The following is a 20,862-nucleotide window of genomic DNA, read 5'->3' as shown; positions in this document are numbered from 1 at the left end:
GTTTTAATTATAATATAATTATAAATTATTTATTTTTCCATTTCCAATAGCCTACAGTAACTATAAGTTTGAAAGTGTCAGCATTTTGAGCATTTCATAGACCAAATTACTAAACAGCGCTATTTCCTGGAACGGCTGCACACACTCTGCTGTAAGGCAGGAGGAGGCCACACCCCCTCCCATAAACACATTGCTGCTCTGTCTCTGTTTCCATAGCATGTTTTTATGTGTTTGTGCATGCGCAGTCAGTTCTCCAAGATGAAAACCATTTACGTAAAAAGGCAGCTCTCTACGCTGCCTTTGGACGTAACCGCGTTATGCTAAATGCTATACCCAAGTTCAGAATTGATAAAGCGTGGCTGCTGCTATGTTCTCTAGCCAGTGGGCGGGATAACACTACAGTCAGGATGACAGCGCTAGAGACGACAGTGAAACTTTTTTTTTAGTAAGAACGACAGCTTTTAAAAGATGGAGACCAACACCTGAGTTACCAGAGCTTCAGCGAAGGTGAGGTCAGAAAATTGTTGGTACTTTCTACAGTGAATGGAACAAAAGGAAGGATTGGCTTTGTGGATGCTCCTCACTGAGACTGTTCCAAGTTGTTGTTGTCATTTTCTCCGTGTTTCTGTGTTTCCAACACAAACAACGAATGCGCTGCCGTGTCATGAGATGTATCTTGTTGGGAGAGTATGGAGGCTGTATTAAATATATGTTTAGGTTTCTTTAATGGTGTTTTGTGATGTTGATTTTGTTAGATGGCTAAATACTTGTTTGTGTGGATCTTGTTGGGTTTCTTTCCTTTATATTTTGATAAGCGCATTGAGATGACTTTGATGTAAATTGGTTAATACATATAAAGTTGAATTTAATTGAATTAACACTTGCCAGCAGAAACATATGAAATTGTCATTGGTGGTCTCGAAATGCAACGCCCTGCCTACCCAACCCTAGTGGTCACGGCACGTCACTGCTCAAGAGGAAACGCCTACGTGTGCCAGACAGCGTGCACAAGCCCAGTTTTCCACGTGCACAGCTCTGTTTACAAGTTGGAGTCGGTCATACAACCTTACCTTCCAAAAGAAAATTTGCACTTTTCCCACTATGTCAGATTCGCCACTGATAAGTGAAAATCCATTTTCAAATGACCCGGTGCGCACCGGGCATGAGCACGAGCGACAGCCTTACGTAATGACAATTAGGAGGACCAATAGTTATAATGATCCACCCGGAAGTGGAAGCCAAAATAATATCGTCCACAATACCAATAATTATCAATTACAGTTATAATTGACCCCAAGCCTGACACAAACATTAGACAGATCTTATACGTGCACAAACTTCTTATCCATGATTTTGTAGTTTCTCACCCGTTCGTCATACATGATCTTCCAGCCACTGCTGTCAGAGTTAAAGCCTGTGAACAAAGGAGGGAACAGTGATGAGAGCAGAGACAATGGGGAGACAAACAGGAAACGTATAGTGTCACAATCCTCAGGATCAGAGAACGCAACAGCTGGTCCTGGTTCAAAACCCAACACCGCCTCCTAATAGATGATGGTGGGTGTTAAACCTAATATATGAAAGGACATTCCACGCACTTCAGTCTCAAAAACTCCAGACGTTTTTACCAATTATTCTGTGATTATTCAAGAGTCACACTGTGCATTTTTAGATTGATCAGATAAATACTTTTTGAGATATGGACAATTTAGTGAGCAGGGTATGTGTAGATTTTTGCTTGTCCTTATTTTTATTCCATTTCCAGCTTCCACTATCTCAGGAACTACACCACACTGATAGGAAACTGAAATTTGGTATAGTAATACAGCTGCACCTACTCTGAGTATTTTTTTATGTTACTAGTGAAAAACTACTAAACAATAAATGATAAGACACAGAGACAGAGACAAGCTTTAATGGCCTCATGTAAAGGATTTTCAATATCCATGAGCAAAATAACCCAAAGTTGATGTCCAAAATAAAAATAAATAAGTCTCAAGAAGAAAAATTGTTTCACAACCCAAGAAAGAGTAACCTTTATACTATATATTAAAATAGAGATCAGATTTTTTCTGACATTCCTACATACAGGGATGGGCCAATAAAATTGGCAAAAAATTAAATTTTTTTCAAAATTCAAGAGCGTATCACCCAAGAACCAATGCATTTATGTGACTAATCATTAGTGATGTGAACAGTTTATGTACATATCTCAAAGCTGATCAAATCACAGGGAGCTGAGGCATATGCTAAGTTGTTTACTGAAGGACCAAACATGTTCCAGACCCAAACCCACACTAACATTTTTACTATTTTGAGGAGCTGACATGTCCACCAGATATGCATATGTTGTATATTTTTCCAAACACTAACAATAATCTTGCTCAATGAAATTATGTATTTTCTTGTAATTCATTGAAACTGGGTTCATTTATGCTTCAAATGACATTTAATCACAGGGTAGGCAACACAGGCAACTGCCTAGGGCCCTGAGCTGAAAGGGGCCCCCGAGGGACGGCTGACAGTCAAGTTCAATGACAAAATAATGAAACTGCTTTGAGACGCTGCAACAACAGCACATTAAAAATCCCCTGCACGGGGCCCTTCCTGAGTAGTCACTGGTTAGTTACTAGTAGGGGCCACCGACAGACGGCAGATATCAGTGACACAACTTGAAACCCTCCGGGAACACATTACAGTGAGACGTCAGGAACCTCCCTAATGGGGCCCCACTACTACCAGTCCCTGCATCAACGTGCTGATGTTATCAAACACACATGGAAAAAAGAAGCGGACATATCCCTCAGGGCTCATGAAAAGAAGATAAAAACCAGAAGAGGATGAAAAGAAAAAACGTGATAGTGGTAAGTGAGAATGTGTAAACTGTGTGTTACATTATAAAAAAGTTTGTCCCAGTTAGTCCCTGGCACTTTGTCCCAAACTCCCAGTCATCCACCCAGCACCAGAAAAGTTAACTGCACATTTAAGTCTGTGTAAAGTGAATTCAGCCATTTTCTTCTAAACACATTCATAAAGTGTGTTTATATGTTTATGTTAATCATTCAAATTTGACAGTGTGGTTAACAACACACTTCTGTGGTATGACAAACTTAGAGCAGATACTTATTCTTACTTTACACCAATTTTAACAGCTTTATGTTAAGAAGTAGTGCAGCTTTGCTTACACATCTCTTGTTGCCAATGACTGTGTACAAACTGTACATTTATAGCCACACAATAAGTCAGTCCTTTGCTGCCAATGATATTTTCTCCCAGAATAAAGTATTTGCTGTCAAATGCTAAAACTGATACATTCATAAATGTTCTGCTATAGCCTAAATGTTACAATAAATAAAATGAAGTTAACATGAAGCATTAAAGTTGTTACTGCAAATTAATGTTCATTAATTATTCCATTCATATCTCAAATGTTTAGTGTTTGTAGAGCATGCACATTTATTTACTTAACTTTATGCAAGCCAACCAAATAGATTGTGTTCTTTTCTGTTTTCTTCCTGGAGGTACTTTGTTGAAGTTTTTTGTACCACCACCACAACAACATCAGCAGCAGCAGCAACAGCAGACCTCTCTACATGAAAGTAGGAACTTATTTAGTTTAACTTTTTAAAATACATTTTAAAGTTTAAAATATAATACAAATATTTGTCTTAAATAATTGTTTCTTATACTATTTTCTTTCTAGCAATATCAACCTCAGATCATGAGGGGAGTCTTGAAGAAGAAGAGTAGGACATGATGGCACCTTCCTGCAGCAGCAGCATGGCAGCACAGCATTCCATCACCACCTCTTCATCACTCCATGACACCACATCACCAGAACAGAAGGTACTCAAATGACAGCAAATCAAATAATATCAGATGATCATGCACTGTGGTCAAAAGCTATTGATGACAATGCTCGGTGTCACATTGTGACCCTAACTCACCTCGGGAGATTCACCAAAGAAAATTACAAAATGACAATGAGAAATTGTTAGAAGATCCAATGTGTATGGTTAGTGTACTCTTACTTTCCACTTCAATTCCTTGTTTTTTTTTTTTTTTGCCCAGTTGCAATTTTATTATACCTAAAATTTTGCATTTTTTCTGACATTTACTGTATATATTGTGTGTAAAGTTTGCATTTAGTTTAGATAGCTATGTTATTTATTACTTATTTTATATGTTAATTATTAAATAAAGTATTTCTTTACTGATCCGTCGTCCTGGACTTCATTCATCATCATTCTGGGGCCTGGAGGTCCTATAGTCCTTCTTGCCTAGGGCCCCCAGGGGGTCTAGAAATACCCCTGATCACACTGCCAACATTAGGAAACAAAATTAGTTGGTTATATTTTACAAATAAGACAGTATTTACTTACTACTAAAGACGTAATCACATGAAACTTGCATTGGTATTATTTGGATTAAGCTTTAGGGCAGTGGTTCTCAGCCTGTGATCCCCAAACTAAAGGTGCCAGCGATCGGGGACCCCCACTGTTCATGAAGGTGGTTGAACACCGACATCTGAATAATATCCAATGTTATCCAGGAAGTTTACTATTATTTGGGACATAGTATATAGTCATCTTAAAAAAAAAAAGGGTTAAAAGTGACCAAAAATGATGGAAAAGGTGGTGAAATAGGATTTTAAAAATCCACAGAAATTGGTTAAAAGTTGCAAATTAGAGAGGCCAAAAACGGACAGTAAAAGTAGTAAAAAAAAAAGTTAAAAGTGTCAATATTGAAAAAAAATTAGAACAATTAGTTTAAACAGCCAAATAATGAGCATGACAAATCATGAATGTGGTTAAAAGTGACAATAATGGTTCAACATATGTGATATTAGGTGGAAAAATGGTGGAATTGGTTAAAGTGCTGAAACCGTCTTGAAAGTGGAAAAATGTGCAGAAAGGGTATTGACATTTGATGGAGAAGTGGCAGAAATGGGAGTAATGTAGCAAAAATGCATTCATAGGAGCAAAAATATTAAAAATTAAAATAGGTTAAAATATGTCAGTGTCTCACAACCACAAATGGGGTCCTGACCCCAAAGTTGAGAACCCCTATCCTAAAGTGCCAGAATTGGCCACCACCGGGCCATGATTTTGACACATGTGCCCTACTCAGAGTGTGCTTTAGACTGATTTAATATATATTTAAGGTACCTTAGAGTTGAGCCATTTGTAGACCAACCAGACTTCAAACACTCATTCTGATTTTGTCAGTAAGCGATACTTGCTTTCCCTCCTTTCGTACACACCTTTGTGTTTCATTCCTCTGAGGCTTGTGGTGCGCGCACGCGCATGCACGCACACACACACACACACACACGTGCACACACGCGCGCACACACGCACGCACACACACACACAGACAGAAGCCCACTGTCCCAGGAGAGTCTTGCCCTGTGTTCAGGTTCACTGCAGACTCCGTGTTTGTCACGTGGACTCAGTGACGTTCTACAGCAGCCCGTTGTCGTAATCACACAAAGACAAACAACACGTCTTCCCTCATTTTCAATCCAACTACGAGCAGCCAATCGGTTTTCAAATGTCCCTATAACTGCAGGAAGAAGTAAGGAATTGTGCAGGTCTATCATTATCCCAGGGTGGAGATCCTTAGACACACACACTGACCTCAGGGGACAATTTTGGCAACACACGTAATCGTAGAGTGGAGGTTCAAAAAAAGAAGGGTAGATGTTTTAATCTTCATCTCTGACCAACGCCTTCACATTCTACACAATCGATTGAACCCCAGAAACAGATTGTAATATAATTTCTACTTGCACAGGGCACCTTTTAGAGTCTAGCTTTCCTTTTCTTTCTAATCTAGATGATCAAACAAACACGTTGCCATGTTGGCAGATTAGAAGGACTAACAACAAAATACACCAAACCATGCAGCTTTTCTTCACAGTCCAACCAGTTTTCCTCCTCCTGTTTATGAATGTTGAAGCATTAAAGTGACAAAACTTGTATTTTATTTGTTTGTGTGAGATACACAAGCTTCAAACTAGGTGAAACCAAACTGAAACGCTGTAAAAAGTAAAGGGACAATGTGATATTTTTTAAATGTTGCTTCATTCCTCACCTGTACTCACTTCATACTGAACAGGTTCCCAAGGACCAGCTGGTGCTGCTCACACACATCGATTCAGCCAATCATTTACAAGGCCCATCTGACTCCGCCTTTAATCGTTTATAAAACTCGTTGAAATAAGGAGAAAGATGAAGGATAAAATCTAGTTTTCTGATGTTTTTTCCTCCATGTATTGTAAGATGTTTAGCTCCTTTAGCATTAGCATCGTTAGCTTCATCAGCAGCATGAAAGCGGTTTCCTCATCCATGCCAAAGTGCTTCTTATCTTTTCGCCCACCATCACTGTTCTACTTCTTCGTCAGACACTGTGTCCAACTAAAATCATGTCAATTACGTTACCATGGTCGTTACCAAGATCGGCGGAAAAGATCGGTTTCATATGCAAAGATTGGGCGATCACCATTCCCCCAAAATAAGTGAAATTGGCACAGATCGATTGGTGCATCCATAGTGCTAACGCTAATCACAACAACTCTGTTATGCCTCTGAACACAACTAAAAGTAGAGTTTACCTGCCTGACCCGACAGAATACGGCCAGAACCTGAATAAGGCCGATCTCTCTTAAAGCCTGAACTCGTTACCGTCCGTATCTCCAGCACAAGTCAAAAAACGAATCCTTTATATGTTTTTAAACATAATTTATTCATGCACCAGAAGACAGCCATCCATTTATGAAACAGGAAGTATCTGTTCCCAGAGACGGAGAGGGAAGCCTTTTCAAAAATTCCACTCTGGAGCCCGTTTTTTAAAAATTTCGTTTTCATGCACCAAAACGCCGTTGCTGTCTAAAGGGACAGACAAAACACTACAAAACTTTTGTGTTTTTAATTGAAACCGTTGTTGTGTAAACGGACTAAGATTTAATATGTTTCCTTAAAGCTATGTGTTGTAAACTCACTGAGAGGTCTCAGGTCCATCCAAAGGAAATGAGCGCATCATTCAGGGGTGCTAATGCTAATGCTAACACGACACCTCTGTTACGCCCCAAATAAATGTGATACATTCTTTTACTCCAGGGGAAAATCCATGCAAGCAAATTTGCTTATGAAAAAATGCCACACAGGCACATTTATTAACAAACAGTTGCACAATATAAGCCACTTTTGGCTTTTTCTCCTCTAAGGGACAGCATGTGTGAGTGAGTTCTGTAGTGTGGCTTGTTTAGATAAAGGTCTGGGTTAGAACGCACTCAGAACTGTGATTTTCATGTTCTGATAAGTACAGAAAGCATTTTAATACAAAATGAGCTCTAAAATTAGAATATACAGTATATCGTTATAGGCAATATTGTAATTTCCATATCGCCAAAATAGAAAACTTGAAATATCTTGAATCTCAGATGTTTTGCCCAAGCTTAATCTCATCTGATAAAATCAACTATTACACAGAGAACATCCTCCAACAGACACGTGGCAATGACTGAACGCGTGTACACAAAAATTCATAATATGTACAATTTAATGTGACTACTTAAGCTAACGTCCCTATTTTGGGAGGAAACTATCATATTAAACAGTAAAAACACGCACAGTGGTTATTCCTCTTTCTGAAAATGTATTACGTAGCAGACAAATTACGGAAACACACAAACTGATAACAAAAATATTCAAAATTATTAAAAAAGAATAAATTAAAAGAATAAGTTAAAAAAACTACACAAAATTTGAAAAATGACTGCAAGACATAAAATTATGAAAACACACAATGACTACAAAAACCTATTAACAATATACAAAAGATAATTTAAACAGGAAAACATTTACTCCAAATATATACAAAGTTTCAGAGTTCAGACTATAAAATATAAGCCTGGAATAAAACGACGACAAAAAAAAAAAAAAACTTAAAACAATACACTTCATTCTAAAAATCACTGCAAGACATACAAAACTACAGAAACACACGCGTGCTTTATCATAGACATTTAAAGTGCTTTACATTAATATGCATTATTCTTTCACTCCTCACACAGTGGTGGTAAGCTACTATTGTAGCCACAGCTTCCTTGGGGCAGACTGACATAGTGCGCCATCGGTCCCTCCGACCACCACTTTCATACTAGGCAATGTGGGTAAAGTGCCTTGCCCAAGAACACGACGACAATGACTTGGCTAGAGCGGGATTCGAACTCCCAATCCTTCGGTTATTGGACGACCCACTCTACCACTGAGTCACGGTCACCCCAAAATGACAAAAAAAAATCCCAAATTACTCCCAGAACAACCACTAAAACACAACATACTAAAGATTACTGAAATGACACTTGTTTGGTTTCTTTATTATGACTGACTGTAATTACAGAAAAACCAACAAAGGTCTGTGATTTTCAATAAGACACAGATTAGTGTTTGAATCCACCTGTTGTTAGTTTATTTTGTGTGTGTAAACAAGACCATACTTTCATTTTCTGTGTAGCAGACATAACTCGTGTCTGAAATAATGAAAAACTTTGTGCATGTCTAATTTAAATGTAGATTTTATTATTATTATAGTGATGATTCATGTTAATCACCCAGGATTAGCTTGTTTTATCCATTAAAACAAAACAAGTTTCTGGTTTTAAATCTGGTTCTAAATCCAATATATTTTAACTTTAACTCGACAGTGGAATGTACTTAACAAATATAAGCTAGCCATACGTCCTCGGCATGTGTTTACATGTAGGAGCCATTTTCAGAAAATGCTCTTATGTGCAGAGTGTCATTGAACGCCCCACCCCCTCCTGTCCTGGTAACACCCTGATGTTGGTCTTTGATGTGAGTGTGTGAGACAGACACCTGCTGAGATGGAGAGCAGGAAGTTTGGTTTCCTAGTGTGAGACCAGACTTCCTCTTTCTAAGTGTGATCTGACCTTCTGAACTTTAAGAACGAATGTAAAACTGAGCAAGAATCAAATAAAGGTAATGATGTGTTAGCTGTAAGTACTGAGCATGACAGACGATAATGTATAATAATACAGCTAAAGCCCATAAACCAGTGGTATACCAAGTGTAAATTAAACCACTAGTAAACAGTGATTTGGGAAATCCAACGACTGTTATTTTCACAATAGGTCAAATAATAATTTTATTAAAGACAGAAATCATTACAGTCTGTTGGTATTATAGCTTCTGATTATCAAATAAAAAAAAGATCTGAGTGCAGTGATGAGAAAGTAGCAGGAAATTTAAAACTAAAGCTTTGGTTGGACACTAAAGCACAAAAAAAAGAGTCAGAAAAATTAAAAAAAGAAGATGATGAACAACAGAAACTGAACAGATCAGGAAATTCAGGTTCAAAATTATTGAAGTATTTATTTAATAGTTTAATAATTAATTACAGAATCAAGACTGGAAACACATATGGAAGCCACAACCAGCCCTTGGTCTAAGTTTGGCCCCCAATATAAATACACAAAAATATGACACAAAAAAACCAGCAAAAATAAGCAAAATTACCCTAAAAACACCAAAACATTGACAAACACACACAGAATGTCTACAAAAACTCAAAAATAAAATACACAAAATTCAAAACAATTACTGCAAAACATACACATTTATGGAAACACACAAAAGAACAAAAATATGACTACAAAAACACACCATACAAAATATACCCAAAATATACAGAAATTCTCCAAAAACATACAAACCTCCAGACAACAAAATAGTAGTTGGAATAAAATGACTATGGTAAAAACTCAAAAAGCACAAGATCACAGAAAGACTAACAAAAAAAAAAAAAAAAAGAGAATAACAAATGACAAAAAAAAAAAACAAAATGAGAGAAATATACAATGACTCCAAAAATACACTAAACAGCACAAATGTGTAAATTAGTCCCAAACATGGGCAGCACCAGGCAGGGTCTGAAGGGCGCTGAAGCTACCCCTAGGATACCCATAGCACCCCCCTAAAAACTCTGTGTTTATTTACATTTTTTTTTTAAATGTCAGACTACCATAATTTACCTATCATTTGAAAATGAATAAATACAAATTTGTAGACTAAAAACATAAATCCAACACAAGGTGATTCAGCCAATGAGAATTACGGAATTTGGAGCTCCATCGGCGCAGAAAGTACACTCCGCTCCCCCTCCCCCCCCCCCTAGTGCACGGAGTAGCTGTACTACTTTTTCTGTGTTAGCAGCTGCCTGTCGGAGGCTCAGTGCAGATGTCTGTCTGTTCGCTGTAAAACTCCATCAGTTCTGAGTTTTGGAAGCACTGAGAGACGTTTCAGGAAACACTGCATGTATTTCTCTTCTTTGTGAATCGCTCTGCAGCAGCTGCAGCTCATGGGGCTGTTTACACACTTTCTTAAAGGGACAGCGTCCTGAATGTGGAAGCATTACTACAGAATTTAAACACATTTCAGCCTAAATGAAGGAAAAAGTCAAAAGTGCCTCAAAATGTTGATATTGTGCTGCTATAGTGATTCAGGACTGAATCATAACATAACCTAACCACTAGAGTGGACATGGGCTCGTCTGTAAACAGTCACATTTACAGACCTTGTAGTCGCTGTTAGCTTATCAATAAATGGAAAGAGATTTATCACCTTTATAATAAGTGTTAACTAGACCACTGAGAGTGAGGTCTAAGGCCAAGACAGGCTGACTTGATAATAATGTATCATGTTTTTCTGCAGTCAGTGTCTTCTCCTCGTCCTTCTCCCTCTGCTCTGTTTCAGGTATCATGAAGCTGATGATGACAGTTCCTGATCTGTGGTTCACGACTCAACTAGTGTGAGACACTGATGTTCTATCTCTCTATCCTGTTCTGTTGGTCCCCAACCTGTCGACGCAGATGGCTGCCACCTCTGAACCTGGTTCTGCTGGAGATTTCTTCCTGTTAAAAGGAAGATGTTTCTTCCCACTGTCACTAAATGCTTGTTTGTGTGGATCTTGTTGGGTTTTTTCTTTCTTATTATGAATTTTATGATAAGCACATTGAGATGACTTTGTTGTAATTTGCGCTATACAAATAAAGTTCAACTGAATTAATAAAAGGGTCTTTGTGGCATTTTTATCCACTGACTTTGACCCATTATTGTTTTTCTTGTAAAACTATGTTGAAAAAAAATAGAGTTCATATATCTGCATTTTGGGGAAATATATAGAGATATGAGTATTGGTCCATATCAACCAGGCCTAATGTAACCAATAGCAGTAACGTTTTATCTTGTAAAGGATATTATTGTCCAAACTGTGGGAAATGAGGCGTTCAAACACTGCTTAAAGTAGGATTTTACTGTATTTACATGAGTGTGTTACCTCGATAACTAATGGAAATCACTCGACTGATATGCTGCCTTGTTATGTAGCAAGTGCTGCTAATGCTACATTACTTTGGTTAAACAAAGTAAAAAGACTGTGTGACTAAAACAACTTGTCAGCCTTTTTGTTTGATGTTAATTGCACTTGGAACCAGTTTGATAAATTGCTTACATACATATAATTCTTTTTTTTATTGAAAATTCATGTGTTGTTAACTGGCAGCATTAGTTTGTGATCTTTAAATCAGAGGCTGAAATGTGCACAAATTAAACTTGTCTACTGCGTGTGTGTGATGAATGACATATTCATACACGTGTGTTTACTTAGTTGTGGAGTGGGTATACAGTATGTGCACACGTGTGTGTCGTGGCCTCACGGATGTTGCAGTAGAAATTAAACTGGTAACCAGCGTGGGGAACCCTTAATCTCACAGCACCCTCTCTGAAAATTTGAGCAACCCCCCAAAACATTTACAAAAACACACAAAAGTAACAAAGCAATAATAAAAACAATGCACTAAATTCGAAAAAGTTACTCGAAGACATACAAAATGATAAAATATGCTACACTACTCACAGAACACACAAAATATAAAAATACACAAAAAATACTCCAAATCATAAAAAATTCCAGACTACAAAACAGTAGTTTTTTTTATCCTTTTTTTGTAGTGTAACAATACACTAAACACATAGATAACTAAAATACACAAAAAATGTGTCCAAAAACATGCAAACTTCCAGACTAAAGAACAGGAAAATAAACAAAATGACTCAAAAGACACAAAATCACTGAAAGACTACCAAAATAAAAGAGAAAAACAAACAGAACTTTGTTTTGTGTGTGCTGATGCTCTGATTGGTCATTATTCTAAATTCTGACATTAATTGTGATCATGTGACCCTCAGATCAGATACAATCAGATCATCACATGTTTGTGGCCCTGCTGTAATAATAGTTGCTCATCTCTTTAATCTGTAGATTTTTGGTGTATTTTAATACATGTTTCCTTCTGACTTTAGCTTGAATAAGTAGGTTTATTAAAATAAAGTAAAAGTGTAAGGAGGACTAGGACTAGTACTGGTGGGACTTACTGGAGTCGGTGGTCCAGGCTCGTGAAGCCACCATCTCATGGTAAACAGCCACCGCACCAACCAACAGGATGGCTCCGAACAGCAGATACTTCCCATTCCTCCTCAGCTTCTTCACGGGGAAATAAAACGCTGCTGGGATCATGTTCGCTCCCCGCGCGAGCGCGCGCACTACCAGCACCGTAGATCCTGGTGGTGCGCGGCTCCACCGGTGGATCTCATTCCCAGCTCAACTCCACCAGGACCGGTGCTAGAGGCGCCATACACAGGTTGTTATAGCACAGCAGTGAGTGGCTACAGGGACGCGCACACGCACACACTGAGAGAGAGAGAGAGAGAGAGAGAGAGAGAGAGAATAACACAGAATAAGACAGAGAGACAGGAACACCGAGACGGACTGGCCTTCAAAATAAAAGCACGACACTAAAAATGAATACACACGAATATAATAAAATATATACATATATGAAGAACCCTTAAGTTCTTAAGTTGATTCTTATCAGTATCTCAGCATCAACTAGACCAGCGAGGGGGTACGCGCGAGAGAGAGTATATTAATATATGTAAAATTCTGTACACAACCTTTTCCCCTTTTTAAACTTAATTGTAAATTTTGCTCTACATGTATAGTGAAAGCCTATTTTATTATAATCTTATTGTTTTTGCACAAATGTAGAGCTATTTTAAAACATTTCATCTTTTCGTGTGTACATGGTTTTCAAATTAGCTTTGGCAATGTAAACCTGTTTTCTCATGCCAATAAAGCTGTTGTGAATTGAATTGAGAGGAAAATTAACGAATGAAAGCATTAAAAAAATATATGGTTTTATGATGTTTGTTTTTAGTTCAAAAAGAATAATAATTTATATATATATATATATAAAATCACACTGAATATTACCAGCAACTCACAAAACGAAAAATAAAAAGTTCAGAAAAAAAAAAAAAGAAACACGCACTAAGAGAGAAAAATACTGCCATTACCATCAACACAAAACGACAAAGATGCACTAAATGAGAAAAACACACATCACTACAAAATACACAAAAATAACAGAAACATACAAAAAAACACACAAAATAAGAAAAAATATATATATATATATGCAGAAAAACACAAAATGATGATTGAAATTATCTTGATTAGAACATGAACTGAAATGTCAGCTCCTCAAAATAGTAAAAAAGTTAGAGTGTGTTTGGGTCTGGAACATGTCTGGGCCTTCAGTAAACAACTTAGTATATGCCTCAGCTACTTGTAATGTGATCAGATTTGAGCTATGTGCATAGACTGTTCACATCACTAATGATTAGTCATATATGCATTGATTCTTGGGTGACACGTTCTTCAATTCGAAAAAACACGTTTATTGGTCCATAACTGCATGTGGGAATGTAAGGAAAAATGTGATCTGTTTTAATTTATAGAATAAATGTTACTCTTTCTTGGGATATTAGACACAATTTTCTTCACATGACTTCATTTTTATTTTGGACCACAACTTTGGGTTGATTCACCACTAACAAATATTGAGAATCCTTTACATGAGGCCATTATAGCTTCCACTGTATCTTGAGATGAGTGATTTTTTTTTTTATTATTATTTTTAAAGGATTTTTTTGGCTCTAGTGGCCTTTATATGACAGTTGCTTGACAGGAAGGGGGTGAGAGAGAGCAGGGAATGACACGCAGGAGGGGGTCCCAGGCCGGGAATCGAACCTGGACCCGCTGCAGGTGAGGAGCTACAGCCTCCGTACATGGGGCGGGCGCTCAACCCACTGAGCTACACACCGCCCCACCATGGTGATTTTTGTATTTGTTTTTTAGTGGTGCAAACAGGCTTCCATACCTATAATCTATAGGCTACAATACATTAATTAGCTGTCACATATAATGACCTTTCACAGGTAACTGGAATATCACTGATTTTCTTCCTTTGAGACATTTTGAAGGCATTCTAAATTTATATTTAAGAAGCGTAACACACACCCACTCCTCAGTCAGTCTGAATCAAGGCCAACATTAGGACTGATGGGAGACTCAAATCCACCTGTATGTTTCTTGATATACAGTTGTAGATATCAGTGCCTGCAGGGTGTTCACTTCAAAAATCCTTTATTTTGTGACTAATTTTTGTGTAATTTAGAGGAATTTTATAGAATTCTTTGGAAGAAATTGCAGGAGAAAAATTGTGGGGGGAAATTAACCCTTGCAAGTATTCTCGAGGATCATTGAATTAGTGTAGTTGGATAAACTGAGATATTCACAACTGAACTAGTGTGTTATTTTACACAAGAGGTTCTCAAGAATTTTCTGAGCAATTTTTGCTTCTTTTTACTTTTTTCTGCAACTACACCAAACTTGCTATATTTAAACCTATTTATCACTTTTTCTTGACATGTTTTTGCTCCTTTTAATTCATTTTTGCTACTTTACTCCCATTTCTGCCACTTAATCAAATTTCAATGCCTTTTCTGCACATTTTTCTAGTTACAAAACATTAACGCTTGTAAACCCTTTCCACCTAATATTACATATGTTGACCTATTATTGTCATAATTTGTGATGCCCATTATTTGCCATTTTAAACTCACTGTTCCAATATTGACACTTAACCCTTTTCACCACATTTTCTGTTTGTTTTTGGACCAATTTATGTGTTTTTTTAAAATTCCATTTCATCACTTTTCCACCATTTTTGGTCACTTTTAACCCATTTTATGGATGATTAAAACAAGGATTTACATCTTTAAGATCACTATATATATTGTCCAAATAATAATAAACTTCCTGGATAACAGTGGATATTATTCAGAAGAATAAATATATGTGTTTATCACAGATTCATAGAACAATGGACCATTATTTTACTGACTTTATGGATGTGCCCCAAAAATCTCTCCCCTTTATTCCCCCTTATAGATGACCCTGTCACCACATGACTGTTCTACAATGCTTAATCACCTTCAGGTACAGTGGGGGTCCCCAGCCTCTGAAGCCTTTATTTTGGGGTCGTAGGCTGAAAAGTTTGAGAACCAATGATTTACACAATGACTATTTTGACTTTCTCTTGCAGCCCACTTTGGATGCTTTAAAGCGGTGGTTCTCAATTGATTTGGCTTTAGGACCAATTATCAACCTTTTCAAAAAAAGCTAACACAAACGAATGATTTTTTCAATGTCAAGAAATACTTACACAAAAATATGGTGCAGTTAGTATACAATATGTATCACAATATCACTGTGCATTAGGCCTACTTTATATAGGGTTTTCACGGTGCGTCATCAACCGCGTTATCAACCCAGAAGTCGCCATTTTGGCGATAAGCAGCAGCAAAACAAACAGCACCCACACAAGAAAAGCCTGAATTTCAAGAGGAAATTGTGAATTATTGCGATGGATAAACCACAGAACAGCTCCTCAAAATGCATTATAGATGCTATGGCATACAGGGAAGGACTTGGTCCACAGGAGTCGGCTCCCTCGTCTTGGATCAATGACGACCCGGAGAGTCTTCCGTCTATTATGCATCCTGATATCGTCAACTACCTGGATTTCTCACAAAGCCCATATGCAGCGGAAGACCTTAAATCTTATAGAAGTTTGGAGGCCCATAACCAGATGGTGTGTGGATCAATTCATCAATGACAGATGTGTTGTGAAGGCCAAAGTAAGTAATGCAATAACAGGAAAAGTTCAGACCTTTTACCTGGAATACAAAAAGAAATACAGCACATTTTAGCTCTACAGTTTAAGAACTGTGTTGCTACTGTGGAAGGCTATTAAATGTGATTATATTAAGTCAATAATGCCACATGCAGTAGCTTGATATGAATAACATTATCATCACACAAGAAAATTAGTTAAGAGCCGCTGCCATCAACAATTCACTTACGTGACAAGAAATGAGCTGAACAAATTCAGATGTTCAGATTTCTGCCCCTAGATCCTGGTTTAGCTTTGCTAGCCACAAGCGCCTCCTTTCCTCTGATTATTTTTGACTTTGTTCTCCCTGATTTGTTAACTATTGGCAGTCTATGAAACTCCAAATGTTTTTCAGGGTCTGACCGATGGTACAGCCAAAAACACGGCAATAATTCACACTTTCCTCTTGAAATTCGGAATTTGCTTGTGTACGTGCGATTTGTTTTGTTGCTGCAATATCACCAAAATGGCGACTTCTGGGTTGATGACGCACGTGAAAAATCTATTGTTTGGAATAAAACTGTGGGTTATGCTGATAAAATGTATCCTTTCATTTTTTCACTTCAAATATGTATACGTATATAAAAACAAAAATTATATCATGGAGAATATTTTTTTCGAAGCAGTAATGACAAATTGAAAAATGTGTTACTATTCCCCAGAGGTAATAGTATATTAATAAAATTTATTTCAGAACTGAAGCACTTTGAAGCATGTTGTCATCTAAAAAACAGGTTCGGTACTACCAGTTGAGGGCCACTGCTCTAAAGGGCCGTATTTGGACCCTGGGCCTCGAGTTTGTCACGCTCTGTTAAAAGTCATTGGCTTCCGCACTTTATTTTGAAAGCTGTTAGCGGAAGTTGTTTGGGTGTTTTCTCCTAGCTTGACGCCGTAGGATTGGAGCGCTGCACAGCTCACCTGAAAGAGCTTCTTCTCATCAACAAGGTAGAGCTGCAGCTACTTCCGGTTGTATTTCTTCCTTTTCTGAACGCTCGCGGTAAACAAAAACCGATCAGATTGAGGAAATGACCATCCGTGACCTGCCACCATAAGGTTACAAGGTTATATTAATATATACACAACCTGAGGCCCTTTCTGCTGCTGCTTTCTTTATGTTTAAAGGGACTTTTTCATCTCCACCGTCCAGGGTTGAAAGCCATGGATTACAAGTGCTCGCGTTACTGTAACTGAGTTGCTTTTATCGGTATTAATATTTTTGAGTATATTTCTAAATAAGTAATTTTACAAATACGTTTTAAAAGAAATAAAGTAATTTGTTAAATTTTTACACCCAACCGATACTGAGTAAATTCAATCAGATTAAATGTAACAAACTATGATTTTGTTGAAGATCAAGAAATACACAAAAATATGGTGCAGCTAGTTTATGATATGTATCACAATATCACTGTGCATTAGGCCTACTTTATTATGTGTTGAATAAAACAGTTGTGGTAAATCTGGTTTCTTCCTTTTTAAGTTTATACATGAGATGTTTACTGTATGCAAGGGAACCGTGGCAAGATTTATTACCAACTACACACACACACACACATATATATATAGATAGAGGGGTGAAAGTCACTAGTAACTTTTATTTTGAGTACTATTTAATTGAGCTACTTTTCCATTGTACTTGAGTATTTTATGTATGACTTACTTATAATTGTACAGTTTCAATCAAGTACCTCTACTTGAGTGGAATATATCAGTACACTTTACGCCTCTGCCACTGTCACTGATGCAGCTCATGTGGAAATTAATACAAGGTACAGTATTCTTTAGATAACAAAGCATAGAACATATTATAAATGATTGTTACATATCTGTCCTGCTGTGTTGAAGTTTGGGGAGATGCTTACAAGACAAACTCAAAACAAAAAAGCCAATAAAAATAATCACTTTAAAACATTATAGAGCCAATAAACTCATTATTCATTCAGTTAAAAGCTCACGAATTAGAAGTATAAATAATCCTAAATCTAAAAGAACAATTAAAGCCAGTATGTTCAGGAAATATTTTATAGATGTTACATTTATTATTATTGTTGCTTATTGTATTGTTTTTTCTATGTTGATTAATTTTCTTTCTGCTCCCTTTTATTTCAACACTTGGGAACACTTGTGTTAATATTAAATAGCTTTGTTTTTAATCAATGAATAAATGACATACAAATTTAAAATGAATCCGTTTTTTTAATCAAAACTATATTTTTGTGATGAATGAATTATTGTTATTTTATTGATGGCATTTTTAATGCACAGAGATACTGTGATGAGATCCTGAGGCTCATTGTTGTGCCATTCATCCGTGACCATCACCTCATGTTGCAGCATGATAATGCACGGCCCCATGTTGCAAGGATCTGTACACAATTCCTGGAAGCTGAAAACATCCCAGTTCTTGAAAGGCCAGAATACTCACCGGACATGTCACCCAGTGATCATGTTTGGGATGCTCTGGATCGGCGTATACGACAGCGTGTTCCAGTTCCTGCAACTTGGTACAGCCATTGAAGAGGAGTGGAGCAACATTTCACAGGCCATAATCAACAACCTGATCAATTCTATGCAATAGAGATGTGTTGCACTGTGTGAGGCCTTTTATTGTGGCCACCCTGAGGCACACCTGTGCATTAATCATGCTGTCTAATCAGTATCTTGATATTCCTCACCTGTGAGGTGGGATGGATTATCTCTGCAAAGGAGAAGTGCTCACTAACACACATTCAGACACATTTGTGAACAATATTTGAGAAATACAGTGGATATAAAAATTGTACACACCCTTGTTCAAATGCCAGGTTTTTGTGATGTAAAAAAATGACACCAAGATAAAAAAATTCACAACTTTTGCCACCTTTAATGTGACCTATAACCTGTACAATACAATTGAAATAACAAACTGAAACCTTAAAAGATAAAAAACTTTAGATAACCTGGTTGCATAAACATGCACACCCTTAAACTAATACTTTGTTGCAGCCCCTTTGGCTTTTATTCCAGCACTCAGTCTTTTTGGGTCAGAGTCGATCAGTGTGGCACATCTTGATGAAGCAATATTTGCCCACTCTTCTTTACAAAACCGCTCCAAATCTGACAGATTGCAAGGTCATCTCCTGTGCACAGCCCTCTTCAGATCATCCCACAGATGTTCAATCGGATTCAGGTCTGGACTGTGGCTGGTCCATTCCAAAACCTTAATCTTATTCTGGTGAAGCCATTCTTTAGTTGATTTGGCTGTGTGCTTAGGGACATTGTTGCATTGAAAGATAAAGTTCTTCTTCATCTTCAGCTTTCTAACAGAAGCCCCAATATTTTGTGCCAACACTGCCTGGTATATGGAACTGTTCATAATTCACTCCACCCTGACTAAGGCCCCAGTTCCAGCTGAAGAAAAACAGCCCCAAAACATGATGCTGCCACCACCATGCTTCACTGTAGGTATGGTGTTCTTTTAGTGATGAGCAGAGTTGTTTTTGTGCCAAATATACCTTTTGGAAAAAGTTCAACCTTGGTTTCATCGGACCATAACACATTTTCCCACATGCGTTTGGGAGACTTCAAATGTGTTTTTGCAAAATGAAGCCGTGCTTGGATGTTTTTCTTAGTAAAATAAAGCTTCCATCTTGCCACCCTACCCCATAGCCCAGACATGGATATTGTTGTCACATGTACTACACAGCCAGCCCTTGCCCTTCCTGCAGCTCCTTCAATGTTACTGTCAGCCTCTTGGCAGCCTCCCTGATCAGATGAAGAGGAACTTTATCTTTCAACGCAACAATGACCCTAAGCACACAGCATAATCAACTAAAGAATGGCTTCACCAGAATAAGATTAAGGTTTTGGAATGGACCAGCCACAGTCCAGACCTGAATCTGATTGAACATCTGTGGGATGATCTGAAGAGGGCTGTGCACAGGAGATGACCTTGCAATCTGTCAGATTTGGAGCGGTTTTGTAAAGAAGAGTGGGCAAATATTGCTTCATCAAGATGTGCCACACTGATAGACTCTGACCCAAAAAGACTGAGTGCTGGAATAAAAGCCAAAGGGGCTGCAACAAAGTATTAGTTTAAGGGTGTGCATGTTTATGCAACCAGGTTATCTGAAGTTTTTATTTTTCCCCTTTAAACATTTCAGTTTGTTTCTCAATTGTATTGTACAGGTTATAGGTCACATTAAAGGTGGAAAACATTGTGAAATTATTTATCTTGGTGTAATTTTTTTACATCACAAAAACCTGGCATTTGAACAAGGGTGTGTAGACTTTTTTATCCACTGTAGGTCTTTTGTGTATATAGAAAAAGTTTTAAATATTTGAGTTCAGCACATGAACAATGGGAGCAAAAACAAAAGTGTTGCATTCACATTTTTGTTCAGTGTATATATAAATATAAAGTTCAATTAATTTGTTGAACGAATAGTGGTTTCTGTTTAAATATGTCATCTATGACTCTACTTTTACCTTTATTTAATAAGGTAAAGCATAAAATGATAACAGGTCAAACTCAGAGCAAATAAATAAAAGTATAGGCAAATATTTTTAATTAACTACATTTTACTCACTTTTTTCCTTTTAAATTAAAGACTCAAATGACATACTGTAATTTATATGAGCTTTCAGTTTATGTGGTATAGCAGGCTGATATAAGCAGCTTATACAGGGCATTTTACTATGTAATTATTCTGTTTGTTACT

General features: G+C 37.3%; 1 protein-coding gene across 3 annotated transcripts in view; it reads right to left on the bottom strand.

Moving 5' to 3' along the window:
* The window catches only part of b4galnt3b (beta-1,4-N-acetyl-galactosaminyl transferase 3b), a 54,707-nt gene extending 35,960 nt beyond the window's left edge, over positions 1 to 18,747 (bottom strand). For 2 of the 3 annotated variants that reach the window (XM_028450738.1, XM_028450740.1), the window contains exons 1-3: positions 18,588 to 18,744; positions 12,459 to 12,774; positions 1,368 to 1,414 (exon numbers count right to left, since the gene is read on the bottom strand). In XM_028450738.1, coding sequence (XP_028306539.1) covers positions 1,368 to 1,414; positions 12,459 to 12,600 — 189 coding nt within the window. In that variant the 5' untranslated portion in view covers positions 12,601 to 12,774; positions 18,588 to 18,744. Of the gene's footprint in view, positions 1 to 1,367; positions 1,415 to 12,458; positions 12,775 to 18,587 lie in introns of all 3 variants that reach the window. The other variant, XM_028450739.1, reaches the window with a different exon arrangement.
* Between the last annotated feature and the right edge of the window lie 2,115 nt (positions 18,748 to 20,862).

This window comes from Gouania willdenowi, chromosome 6 (assembly GCF_900634775.1).
Source record: "Gouania willdenowi chromosome 6, fGouWil2.1, whole genome shotgun sequence".
NCBI classification, from domain to species: Eukaryota; Metazoa; Chordata; class Actinopteri; order Blenniiformes; family Gobiesocidae; genus Gouania; species Gouania willdenowi.
Note: the sequence above shows the minus strand (reverse complement) of the source record. Positions and strands in the feature narration are given on the sequence as shown.